A 13840-nucleotide genomic window follows, 5' to 3' on the forward strand; every position below is an offset into this window, starting at 1 on the left:
ACAAATCTTTTTTACGCACACACAAATCTTTTTTACACATACAAATCTTTTTTACGCACACACAAATCTTTTTTACACATACAAATCTTTTTTACGCACACACAAATTCTTTTTACACATACAAATCTTTTTTACAAGTACAAAATATTTATGACCACATTTTGAGCCCATAAGCATTGTCCTGGGCCAAAACAGGCCAGTCAGTAAAAACACGGCTAACACAGTCGATCTTTTGGCAGTTAAAGAGCCAAATGCTAGTTTGTAGGGATAAAATATAGACCTAGAAGAAGGTCAATATCAACATATTTTTCCCTCATCAGCTCAGGGTTAACTAAGGTTAACCCATTAGGCCAGAAACATGTCTTCCAATATGATAATCTTACTCTGTGACTGCAAGATGTGTAAATCAGCAAGTGTTTAATTGGACTGTGTCAGTGCTCTATCTTATTGCTGCACATCACAAAATAATCACTTCAAAATATAGGCTGATTTTAAAAAAAAAATTTTTATTTATGTTAAATCAAATTTTTGATCATCCTCAGGCCTCCAGCCCTGGCTCTGTGTACTCCTCCACCGGACCCTCCAACAGCCTGACGTGGGGAACCACCCTGAGCAGCTCCTCTGTGCAGAGCAGGGAGAGCACCCTGGGTGGACACGGTGGAACTGGAAGCGTGGGTTTCCCTTCTGTCAGCAGCATGCACACGAGCAGCGAGTCCATCGACATGAGCCTAGGCAGCGCCGGAGGTGGCGGCCACGGGACCCACAGGGAGGACACGCTGTCCGCTCTGGGTCGCACCGGCAGTGTCAAGACCGGCATGTCTGAAAGGTTAGAACACACATTTCCTACGAATGATCAAACATTGAGCCCTTTAATATTTTACATTCATCAGTTTGATTTTTGCAGAAGATTTCACATTAATGACAGTTCACCTGAGGAGAAAAAAAGTCGGATTGTGTAGAAGTCCTCTTAACTCTTACCTCTGTAAGCACTTTACTAATGTTTATGGTGTTGACTAGTTTTGAGTTGTAATGTTCTTTTGGTACATTATGTTAAAAAAGACAGTAAAGCAGGTTAGTTATCTCATGACCTTGCAGTGTGCCTCAGTTTCTCAGTCAGATCAGTGCCTCATTATGACATTGTGTTTCTAAAAGCTAAGATAGCAACAGCTAAAAAGAGTTGTTAGTTAAAAGGACAAATAAGACAGTAATTGTAGTAAAATAATACAATCCAGCTGAATCCAGCTATTAATGAATGACCACTGTAGCTGCAAACAGCAGTTGAAGGGTAATAAGAAATGCATGCCTCATGTAAAATGGTCATGGCCTAATGAAGCAAATAAAAAGCTCCTTACATATGAAAGCGTAGGTTAAGTAAAAAATGGTTTGTATAATGCTTAATTCTAGTGAACACTTGAAGTCTTTAATTCTAATATCTATTGTGTCCAACATTCTGTTGACTTGACATCAGCTACCTTTTAAAGAACTCAGAATCAAAATGATGTATAAAGCATCCACCATGGTGAGTTGTCACTTGTTTGTCATTCTGTCTGCACTCGAGCAGAAACGTAATCCCGTGGCGCCCTCAGCTGATTATACAGTAATTGTGGTCATTGTAGCAGATTCCATCCTGACAGGTTGACTTTGTAATGTGACAGGAATGACATAGAGGAAACTTAATAGCATCTGAAGTTCAAGCTTTAAGGAGGTGACATCACCCTCGCTGAGTTTTCTTATTAGCTTCGCTGGTGAAGCGTCATGGACTTGATCTGTTCTTAAACATTTCTTCATTTGCGTTATTTTCTAAAAACTTTCTTTCTCTGTGTCTGTTGTGCGTTTTTTTCCCCCTTCCTGTCTTCCATCAGTCCCCTCTCCTCCCCCTCTGCTAGCCCTATATTCAGCCGAAACACCCTACCTCGGAGGCAGGACAGGTAAAATGTGCCTGTATGCAAGTGCTAGGCTTCTGGTGGAACAGCTGTGGATTTACCTACTAAACCACCACCTGCTGTCACACAGAGAGCACCACCAATAACCTCAGAGAGTCCCTCTGTGCGGTAGTTAGTTAGTATTTTGTGGTTTTAGTTTGAAATGTGTCGCTCTGTGTGGTGGTTTGTGTGGATATTGTTTTTATGACCTTTTTTTAAGCTACTGTGTGAATGGTTGTGTGTCAGAGTGCATTTGTGAGAGTGTCTGTGTGGATGTTGGCAGCTTCAGTGTTTTTGTTTGGCAGACAGCTTCTAGTCTGTTATGACTGTTCACTTATCGCCACCTTGTGGTAGAGTACAGAGATGCCAGCATGAGCTTAGGTTGTGTTTGAGTTTTCACTGCAAAAATATCAATCTCAGATCATTATTTTTATTTATCTTTCTGAGTCTTTAAACTCTTTTCCACAGAAAAACTGAAAAAATGTGTCCAAAAAATTTTTAAAAAGATGACTCAACATGTAAAGATGGATGTTTTTTGCAGTCTAGAAATAATATAATTTGGTAGTTGTTGAGAGATGCAGCCACACATGTTTCCTTGCCTCCTTGCTTCCTTTGTTTTCCTCTTCTGAAGTGTTTCTCTCCCACAGCGGGCCACACTGTGGTAGAAACACTCTGCCTAAGAAGGGACTCAGGTACTGAATTCACTCCCCCGCTGGTCACGTTGCACTTTTGCACACTGGTTCACTAAATTGTCCTCCGCCTTTCTTTTTGTTGTTCTGCGTCCACATTCAGTCTTCGAGGCTTGTTGTCACGCTTTCAGGAATGCTTTTCTTTTTAATTTAGCACTTGGCACATTTGTTGTTGTGTTGTGCTTCTGTGCAGAGGCATGTCGCGTTGTCCCCCGTACAGATCTGTCACTGTGCTTCGATGCAGCACACTTGATTGTGGGCCTCAAATTTTCTTTGGCTTCTGCTCTGCTTTTTTTTTTTTCCCTGCTAGTTTATGTTTCTCACAGCTGGAAGTCGGTCAGTGTTGGCACATTGTTGTCTTAAATTGTTTCAGCATCTGATTCATCTGTCGCTAAATCCAAGCCATTAATCAGTTTGCTTCAGCAAAAAAAAGAAAGAAATCCTCTCACTGATTGTGACGTATCTGGGGAAAAAAATCCAAATCAAGATCAACTCATCCGTTAAAAACGGAGACCTGTTCTGCTCTGTGTCCTCACTTCTGGTTTGACCTTTTTTGTCTTTGATGTCCTGTAGGTATGGTCCCTCACCACAGCTGCGAGGCCACGAGGAGGCCCGTGATTGGCTGCGCTCCCACTCCACCAGTGGCCTACAGGACTCGGCCAGCAATTCTCCGTTCTCTCCCGGCTCCAGCCTCACCTCCCCCTCTGGAACACGCTTCAACTTTGGACAACTCGGTATGTCTCCACATCTGACAATGTTACCTTAGTCCTTTGTCACAATTTTATAACATTTTATAAACATATGAGTAACAAAGAAATGTAATGCTTGACAACTTTTACATTGCCGTATATCATTTTCACAGCATCAAGCCCGACCTCATCAGCTCAGATTAACCTTGGTGGTCTGCGCAACAACAGCCTGACCAATCAGGATGCCCCTATCGACCCTTGCTGTGACAACCGTCTGAGAAACTCCTGCATGTCGCTTGACGAGAAGACACGCACCATGAGCAGATCGGGATCCTTCAGGGATGGCTTCGAAGAAGGTAGGAGGAGACGGGAAAAAGCTGGATGTGGTGGTTTGGTGAATATTCGGTGGCTCCGTGTGAGTCCTGGCCACGTTTTCCTCAGATGTTTGGTGAAATCTGTAATTAGGTGTAATCCTTTTCTAAGAACTGCATGCCCCCCCATCGCTCTGTGACTGTGAAGCCTCAGCTTCCTTATTTCACGTCCTCATGCCAAAAGAATTATTATTCCATTTGTTTAGAGAACATTAGGGCAGATTACAACCCCTCCTCAAAGAAAAGCCCTTTATCCCCCTTAGAAATCCATAATCAGCTTTAGTGGGGCTTTGTTTTTTTCATAAGCTTGTTTATTGGGAAAAGTACCCACCAGTGCTTTTCCCACCAGCGGGCAGACTCCCCACTCAGGAGAGGTTTCTCTGCTGGAGCCATCCCAATCCTCTGAGCCATAGAAACAGCACTTTGATTTAGGGGGGGGGAGAAGAAGGGAGAGTGAAGGAAGCACAGTATTTTGTTCTCTCAATGGGGGAAAAACCCAGCATTCAGTGATGTTAAAACAGTAGTTTGCTGTGAACTTGGATTTCAGTAAACCATAATAAACACACAGCCTATTATAATGCAGCTGAAAGACATGCTAGGAGGTAAAGTGAAACATTTTATAGTTTAAAAAAAGTGCAGAAATTTATACTCCTCTCAAATTTGTCACAGTCATCCTGGTTGGTTTTAGGTTATAGGATGCTGACGTAAAACTTGAAAGCACAGATGAACATCACAGGCGGGTTTCACACCCAAAACTGTAAAGGAATACAAAGGCATGTGTGTCCTCCACAGTGAAGGCAGTGTGTAAATATAGAGGACAAAGCCATGAGCAAAGACATCAAATCTGGTAACACGTTTTGTGAAACAGCTGATTGTATGTGTTCTTCTAAATTCCACATTGAAACCTTTTTTTCTTATTTTTTTTTTTTAAATATCAAACTCTGATAAACATCTTTTGTCAGCCATACCAGACATGTTCATGATTTCACCTTTTGCCATCCGGTATCTTCCTCCAGAACACGGTTACATTTCTAAGCAAACACATGTTTGAGGCTTTCTTTTGCTAAGAGACTAAGGTCACCGGTTAGTCGTGTCCTCTCTCGTGTACACAGTTTCAAAGCTGCCTTAATTTTGAAAGTCACGCACACCTGATTGTTTTTTTTAAGAGTTTGGTGGAATGTGCACGCACAGTTACTTCGCTGCAAACTTATTATTAAGACACCGCCATTCCCGATAGCATATCTGCCTCAGTTCTTTCCAGCTCTACGAGTCTGTCCTCTCTTTTACTAGTGGAGATAATGACAGGGTTCACAGTGAGGTGTGAGGGATATGTGGTGACATTCAAGATTACTCAGACATAACTTTCTCCATCTCACACACTCTTGCTGTGTGTTTGTGTGTTGGTTTGCAGTGTGCAGGCCTGTGAGGATAAGAGTGTGTGTGTGTGTGTGTGTGTGTACATGTGCGTATTACCCAAGTGTAGAGTTACCCGACTGTTCTTTGAGTGACAGGACAAAAGTCACATTATACTCAAAACACTTTGTCGGACCTGTCCTTTTTTTAAGAGCGACACCATTATACAGTTTCACTCCATCCCCTCCGCCCAAAAGCCTCCTCATTTTATCATTGTATGTTCTGATCCTCTTCCTGCATCTGCAGGCTAAAAGAGACTTACTGGGAATTTGCACTCATAAAACCTTCAGCGCTACCGGCGTCCTTAATCAAACAACTTCTGTGAAGAATAATGGATATTAGTAGTTAGAAAAAGATGTAAACTAATAATGATGATCTAAAACTAAAGTGCAGTTCACCTTTTCATGTAGCTTCCAGCACATGATTCTGTCTAGACCAAATCAAGATAAAAGTGAGTCCTCTGTGAGCTCACATCTCATACGTACAAGGCTATTTATGAACTAATAAATCAGCTGGGATCGGCACAACCTCTCGGTGCGGTTGATGACATCACACTGCTGATCCTTTCTGATCTGCTCACAGCCAGGAAACAGTGCTGGTGTTGTTTCCCTGCCTCTGATGTGTTATTACCAGTTGAGTCATTAGTTGCGCCACAGTCTGACTGCTGCATGTAGGAGTTCTTTATCTCGGCAGTCATTATGTCATTTATGAGGAGGTGGGCAGGAGCTGGGAAGACTGGGAGGAACCGTGCTGGGTGGGCAGTGTTGGAAAAGAGTGGGTGGTTAGTGAGGGGAGTGTGGGAGGTCTGCTGATAATGAAGGTGCTTGTGTCTACAGATGTAATTTCTAATCACTGCTTTCACATTTTGTCTTTTCAGTTCACGGATCATCTCTGTCTCTGGTCTCCAGCACTTCTTCCATTTACTCCACGGTGAGTTCAGAAACTGCCAAGTTAAACAGAGTTAGTCATATATGACTGAGGTTCTGAATAAAAACTACATTTTTAAAGTGATGCAAAAGAGAAGCAGTGCATTTTTTCTGGATACATTATTTTTGGGTAAATAAAGAATAAGAAAAACATTTCAATATAACTGCTACTGAAAAAGCGTGCACTTTTGTGATGGTATCTAAAAGGCAAAATCTCATTTAAGGCAGTCTTTGCAAAGCAGCAGGTATTGTGGTATTGCAGCAGCACCACAATTCACATGGAAACTGGAGAAACCAGTTTGTTCTTTTGTCAGCGCAGTTATGATATACTGACTACATGAATTGGTGAATTTACCCCCTAATCCGCGCAGATATGTAACTCAAAGATCCTGTGAGAAATTGGCTGTTTGAAGTCACACGGGACAGCCCACGAGTATGCACTGTAGCCAGTCAGAGGTTTGTGCTTCACAGTGTGGCTCCTCCTCCCTGTGTGAGTTTCCTCACCTGGGCAGGTGTAGCAGAGAAACTCTCAGACACTGGCTGGTTCTTTTTGAGATAAAGAGTCGCAGGTTCAGAATCACAGAGGGGAAGAGACTGGAAGCAAAATGATGGCAACTTTATCCTTGACAGGCGCTGTCGCATCGTGGCAACTAACGGTAGGGATGAGACGGAGCAGGGCCGTAGGGTGCAGAAAGTCTTTGTTGTTTTTCTTGTGGTCTGAGTGTTGAATACAGCTGTTAACTATCTGATTATGTGGAACTCTTTTTTTTTTTTCTTTTCTGAGTGTAGATTGCGAGGTAATGGTGCTTGATTGATTTCAGAGATTCATTTGCAGTTTAGTTTAAAGGTCTCCAGGTTAGAAATCACACTGATATGAAATTTCTTTTATCCTATTTATTGCTTGTCCTTAAAAGCACACAAACATTTTGCCTAACTAAATTATATTCCCATTTGAAGAGCTTATGTGTCACCACAGAGAAAATACATGATATGTTTTGTCTGCGTTTCCAAGACAGACTGCTGTTTGCGTATCTAGGATAAGCCTTTCGTGTGTGTGCGTGTGTGTGTTAGTGTTTGCGTGCAATTGACAGCTCAGTTTGCGTATGTGGACAGATGCCACGTGCCACAACACAGATGTGCTCACACACCTCTGTGCACAGATTAGATGATAAAAGCTGTTGCGTGCTGCTGCTCCGATCAGGAGCTGGAAAGTGGACAGATGGAAAAATCATGGCTTATCAGCTCTCCTGCTCAAGTTCAGGAGCTATGCTGAAAGACTGTTGATCACACTGCAAAGTTCTATAAATGTAATTTCGTATTTAAAAGCTTCATATTAAATCTTATATCTAATCTTCATCAGAAGATGCAAAATTCATGGAAAACTGAGGCATTTGCTACGTCGCTGTCATTGGTTGGAAATGGCATAAGACGGCTTCATAGTCGTATTAAATTTTAGCCTCAGGGAGGCCAGTTTTGATCCAACAATACACTGACCTCTTGCTAAGAAAGATCTTTCCGTTGCAGTGTGTTTACACATAAATGTGGGTGTTGCGTGTTTCGCTGTTTTGGTGAACGGCAGCAGGGTGTGTTGTGTTCGTGCGAGCGTTTGTTTTGCATGCTCTCACTCTGTACATATTTGACTACCTGTCTTTTCTTACTATTGTTCCATGTGTAGCCTGTCAAGACAATGAATCTCTCAGTGAAATGCCTTTAGGAGGATTTCTCTACTTTCCAGACATATTACGCCAGACAATATCTTCCACAGTTTATAAAGCTCATATCCATGGAGCTAACAAATCAGACGAGAGGGTGCTCCAACCTCCACTCTGCTCTGCTTTTTAATTAAAGTCTGTCTCAATTCAGTCAGTGGTGCCCTCTAATGGTTTTCTTATCTTCTGGTGTTTGTTTTACAGAATGAGGAAAAGTCTCAGTCGGAGGTAAGCATCAGCCCGCCCACAGCACTTCTCTCCTCTTTAATTTTCCGCACACAGCCACTGGACTTGTTGGAACACGGGGATGTTTTTACAGTTGGATCCAGATACACGTGTAGCTGTATTGTGACTGACCCTGTAACAAGCTCTTGTTCCTGTGAACACCTGCGTGTGCTCTTTTATGCTTTTTGCCATTTCACCGCTGAACCTGAACTTCAATCACAGCTTCAGAGCTTCAATCTGGGAGCCTGACTCTTTTGATGCTGGATGCATTTATGTGCTTAGCGTTACATACATGCTCCATGAAGGCATGCATGTATTTAAATCTATGTGTGTATGCTTTTGTTTTGGCACCTTTTGATGTCATGGCGTTTTTTTTTTTGTAAATCCTCAGATTCGCAAGCTTCGGCGGGAGTTGGATGCCTCCCAGGAAAAAGTTTCAGCCTTGACAACACAACTGAGTGCAAATGTAAGGCCTCAAGCACTTAAGAACATGCAAACCCAAGCTGTTGAAGAACATCTGTCAAAACTATCAAAGGGGTTAAAAAAACCCTTTTATTATATATAGTATATAGTTTTTATTTTCCAAAGATTAAGCTAAATAAGCCATTATATGTCAAATAATTTCCATATATGCTCATTTCTAACTGCTAATTAGAGAAGTTTTAACAAACATATTGAGCTCTTTAAAATGCCAGCGTTTTCTCAAATTCCTGAACATTTTCCAAATACAGGCAGAAACACTTATTCAGACTGAGGGGATATCTCTTACAGGTATCATTTTACAACTGGTAGAATGATCAGAACATCTCTTTAAGCATCTCTAGACATGATCATTTCTGCCAACCCTGCTCCTGTATTGCACAAGTCCTGCCACGCTCAGCTGGTAATCTTCAGCCTGAGTGGGCGCTTGCTAGTAGTTTCACTGTGGATTAGAGATATGGAAGCAAGGCAGAGGTGTTACATTACAGCAGTGTCAAGTCCCAGCACAATGCCGAGGGTTTGTCCCAGATGTGGAGTAAAGATTTGTTGTCGATGACGCCTGGATACACAAAGTGCACACGAGTGTTGAAAGATAAGCACAGACGGAGCAGACAGGAGCTGGTATTGGGGAGGTGGGCTTTGTTCAAATGTATTTATATGCATGATGAATTATCTGAACACACCTTGAAGCCCTGGAGGCTGCTCTAAAAAGTCACGACTTGAATCACATGTCAGTCAGCACTGTGCTCAACTCTCACACACATTTCTACAGGCGTCCGCGGAACATTTATATTCACAGCCCAGAACATAATAGTGAAGGATGAGCAAGTTCACCCATGTCTAACTGTTTAAATCACCATAATGATCCATGTCACTCAAAAGGAATAGTTCAAGTCTTTTGTTGTAAATTTGTCTCCAGTTTTAATCCTTGGCACTCACATTATTTTTCTTTGACATGTCATGTCTGTGTCTGTATTTCTTTTGAACTGTGAACACATACCCAAGTTACCTCTTTCTCAGAAGGTCGTGTAAAAAAACAAAAAAAACCACCACCTAGAGTTAAACTAGGTCTGACCAATCGTTGACTGTCTGTGGCCTTGAATGAGCCAAGGATCCAAGGATTGTTTTTGGAACAGTTTTGTCATAGTTGTACTCGTAATGTGCCCTCTCCAGAAGATAATATTTTTTCCCAGGACATTATTGGTTAGTATATTATTTGGGTTTGGTTATGTTTTCATTTTGGTGTGAAGATGGATTGACTAACATGTTTGGGCTTTAGCCTCAAGGTTAACGTGTCTCACTTTTTTCCGTTCATCCAAAAAGTAGGCCGTTCATTTTCTTATTGTCTCTGTTTATTAAATCAAGATTGTTTCATACACTTACAGGATATTATAAAACAGACTTGGGATACAATTCTTTATACACGAACCACTTAGCTCTCTGAAGTTAGCTAAAATTTGTGTATTTGTATATTTGCCATGTTATGTAAGGAGTTGTTAAGATGCAATTTGATTGTTTCTTGTCAGGCTCACCTGGTGGCAGCGTTTGAACAGTCTCTGGGCAACATGACCATAAGGCTGAAGAGTCTCACCTTGACGGCCGAGCAGAAGGTAAAAACAGAAAAGAAAAAAAGAAAAAAATGTTTGGTTTCTGATGTTTGAAAGAAAACTACTGTGCACAAAGTCTCTGTAGATGATTGTTAGGTTGATCATCATGTTTTTTCTGTACAGGACTCCGAGCTGAATGAGTTGAGGAAGACCATCGAGCTTCTGAAAAAGCAGAACGCTGTTGCTCAGGCTGCCATCAATGGAGTCATTAACACACCTGAACTTACACCTAAAGGGGATCGCACAGGTGCAGAAAATAACAGTAACGCCTCAGTACAGCAATTTGAATTTGTGCCAATAATATCAGGATTATTAACTGGGAATCATGCAAAGGCACTCTAGTATAGAGGCTCTGTATAGACATGTCTGGGAGAAAGGTCATCATGGGACACATTGTAATGCCATACATCTTTTCCCCATCCTCTGTCTCCCCAGCTGGCAGTAATGGCAGTCCACAGCAGCAGCAGCAGCAACAGAGCCAGCAGCCAGATCTGCGCATCAAGAGACAGCACTCCTCCGACAGCGTCAGCAGTGTTGCCAGCGCGACCAGCCACTCGAGTGTGGGCTCCAACATGGATGCTGACGCTAAAAACAAAAAGAAGAACAAAAAGAACTGGGTAAGAAGCCAGCAGTTTAAATAGATTATGTACAAGGAGGTGATTGCACTGTGTGACAACAAGCAGCCATTTTTAAACTTTTTTTTTTGTCTTGTGTATCTGCATTTTCATATTTGTGTGGGTGACACATCTTTGTGTTTCTCCTCTTTAGCGTTCTTTGACTGGGGAGAAGGTGATTACAAACAGTATTTTCATAGGCTCAGTGTTGTTGAAAAGCAAGTAATGATGGATTTGACTGGTTATTTTAGAGATCAGAAAACATCAGCGTGTTACCTTGATATTTAGCTAAATGTAGTAGTTGTCTTTTGACCTGTAAATTATGTAGTAATGCTTTCTGGATAGAGTGTTGTCCCAATGTTGAGTCATTAGTGTTTTTTAAAAAAATTTTTATTAGTGATCATACAACAAATATGACACTTAAAATTTTTTTGTTGTTGTTGTTGAAAGACTTTTTTGTGCACCGGAGGACAAGTCAGAGATGATGAAGTACGAAACTTTTCTTCCTCCCTCTCTTCCTCCTGGTTGACTGAAACAATGTGTTTGGCCACCTGTGCTTGTCAATCCAGATGTTGTCAAATGTCAGGAAGAGCAATGTAGCACTTTTAGACATCAGATCCTCTAGAGTTTCCTGCCTTAGGTCACAGTGATAATAAAATACCACTGCTTGGATAGATGAGACCCCACAGGAGCCTCCTCCATGCAGGTGCTGCTCATACAGTGAGTGATGTGTTGAGTGCATGGGGGCAGCGTGTGTTGGAGAGTATATAATGGATCATGAAAGACTCCTCGCTTCATGGTGGCTATGATGTAGAATTAGCTTGCAGCTGCCTGGAAGTCAAATAAAATCTCTAGTCCTGTAGGCATCTCTAGTTTAATCTGTTTGTCCCACCATAACACATTATCACCCCCAAACCCATATGAACATGTGCTGTTTTGTCTCTCTGTCTTCCTGTGCTTCGCTTCATGTGGCAGGTGTATGAGGTAAGAATGGTACGCTATGTGAAATGAAAGGAAAGAAGCCTAACCCCTGCACTTTTTATAGGTTACTAACATCGGCCCTCTTCTTCCTTTCCTGCACTTCGCTGTCACTGTAGTGCCTTTCTGCTCCTTTCTAACACTACTTCTCCCTGAAAGCTGCTCTCATGACGCTTGAGCTGGCTCTTTAAGGAAAAATTCACCCGAAAATGTCAGAAGAACCATAATGCTTGTGGTTCTTGTAGGAGATTGCCAAAACACCTTAAATAAATTACTAACATGAAGAAGAAGAAAACAAATATGTTTACATAAGAGTGTAAACATAACACATTACACTGTGTTTGGGGCTGTAGCTCTGAGTCAGTCATAAGACAGTTTCCCCCTATTTCTTCTCCCTGTGACTCACTTGCAGTTTTCCCACTACTTCCCCTCTCAACAGCTTTTCTAATAACCTCACCTGTTCATCGCCTTGCTTTCTTTCTTCTTTTTGTTTCCTGCAGTTGCGAAGTTCCTTCAAACAAGCATTCAGCAAGAAGAAATCTCCGAAGTCGGCCTCCTCTCACTCTGACATCGAGGAGATGACGGACTCGTCATTGCCATCCTCTCCCAAGCTGCCTCACAATGGCACCTCGGCCACAGGCCACATGCTCAGGAACACGCACTCCAACACACTGTGTGTACTAGCTCAACATCTGCATGTGACAAAAAACAACCAAACTGCTCAAATTGCACTATGTTAATGCTTCAAAATGCATTGCCTTGTGTGCGCATACAGATTGTCGGAGTGTTTGGACAGCGAGGCTGAGACGGTGATGCAGCTGCGCAGTGAGCTCAGAGAGAAGGAGATGAAACTAACTGACATCCGCCTGGAGGCTCTTAGCTCTGCACATCAGCTTGATCAACTCCGCGAGGCCATGAACCGCATGCAGGTCTGCAAATTTCAGACTGAGCTTACTGAGTATGCTTCACATTGAGATGGATGTAAACATTGAATGTCTGATTGCATATAATTGTTGCTGTACTCATGTGACTGAAGCGTTATTGATCTCTGATGTTAAGCTTAATACATTTTTAATGCTAACAGTTTAATTGACATGAGGGAAGGGTGAATACATACATGTACTTAAAAAGATTATTTTCGGATGTTTATCTGCAGGTGGACATTGAGAAGCTCAAGGCGGAGAATGACCGTCTGAAGCTGGAGAACCAGGGCAGCAGGACGGGCTCCCAGGCCTCCATCTCATCTTCTCCTCCCCCTCATACACACGGCCACACCCCAGGGCCTGCACCAGGGCTCTCCCAACATGGCCTCAACCTCACGACCAGTGAGTCCACCAGCCTGGGTAAGACGAGACCTGCACAGTTCAGGATAGATTTACATTAAATACCGACCAGGGTTTATCCAAAACGAAAGTTGGGGAATGTGATACATTACTCCAGTGTATTTAACAATGAAATGTTTTAATGTGTAACACTGACAATGGAGAAATCACATGTAACGTTGTCTTCCGGTCAGACATGTTGCTGGATGACACGGGCGGAGAAGGAGGGAGGAAGGAGGGGCGGCACGTGAGGATTGTCGTTAGCTTGGATGAAGACAGCAAGTGGGGAGAGGTGAGACTAATGTAACAAACGCTTTTCTGGTTGTTTTTAGGTTTTAATTTTATCTGTAGGCTTTTGGTATATTCAACTTTTTTAATTTTTCCATCACAGGAGGCTCGACCTCGACATTTTCTTATTGGTTGCATCGGTGTTAGTGGCAAAACTAAGTGGGATGTCCTGGATGGAGTAGTCCGACGCCTTTTCAAGGTAAAGACAGGAAAATGGTTAAGAATCGGATAGAGACAAAACATCGTTGGCTGTATTTGATACATTTATACTTCCTATATTGTATAAACATAATTTCCTTCCATTCACTTTCATGTTTTTGGACAAAACATTCTCATTCAGAAACATTTCAGTCCTTAGAAAGCTGCTAAATGCTTTATCTCTGACAGGAGTACATCACCCATGTGGATCCAGTGAGCCAGCTAGGCTTGAGCTCAGACAGCGTGCAGGGATACAACATTGGAGAAATCCATCGACCCAGCAGCCCCAGTGCCGCCAACACGCCTGAGCTGCTGCCGTGCGGCTACCTGGTGGGAGACAACACTATCAACATCCAGCTCAAAGGTACCAACCTCTCAGCATGCTCATTGGTCCCAATGAGTTCGCATC

General features: G+C 42.3%; 1 protein-coding gene across 1 annotated transcript in view; it reads left to right on the forward strand.

Annotated features, from left to right (window-relative positions):
- Positions 1–13840, forward strand: part of nav2a (neuron navigator 2a) — a 102611-nt gene that overhangs the window by 82069 nt on the left and 6702 nt on the right. The window contains exons 17-33 of the mRNA XM_013913656.1: positions 543–826; positions 1863–1928; positions 2570–2614; positions 3185–3345; positions 3474–3656; positions 5962–6014; positions 7924–7947; positions 8336–8410; positions 9951–10034; positions 10155–10278; positions 10467–10648; positions 12124–12296; positions 12399–12552; positions 12780–12966; positions 13140–13237; positions 13337–13432; positions 13621–13795. Of these exons, the coding sequence (XP_013769110.1) occupies positions 543–826; positions 1863–1928; positions 2570–2614; positions 3185–3345; positions 3474–3656; positions 5962–6014; positions 7924–7947; positions 8336–8410; positions 9951–10034; positions 10155–10278; positions 10467–10648; positions 12124–12296; positions 12399–12552; positions 12780–12966; positions 13140–13237; positions 13337–13432; positions 13621–13795 (2164 nt within the window). The remainder of the gene's footprint in view (positions 1–542; positions 827–1862; positions 1929–2569; positions 2615–3184; positions 3346–3473; positions 3657–5961; positions 6015–7923; positions 7948–8335; positions 8411–9950; positions 10035–10154; positions 10279–10466; positions 10649–12123; positions 12297–12398; positions 12553–12779; positions 12967–13139; positions 13238–13336; positions 13433–13620; positions 13796–13840) is intronic.

The sequence above is a fragment of the Pundamilia nyererei genome, unplaced genomic scaffold, assembly GCF_000239375.1.
Source record: "Pundamilia nyererei isolate P.nyererei 1_Seehausen unplaced genomic scaffold, PunNye1.0 scaffold00143, whole genome shotgun sequence".
In the NCBI taxonomy this organism is placed as follows: domain Eukaryota; kingdom Metazoa; phylum Chordata; class Actinopteri; order Cichliformes; family Cichlidae; genus Pundamilia; species Pundamilia nyererei.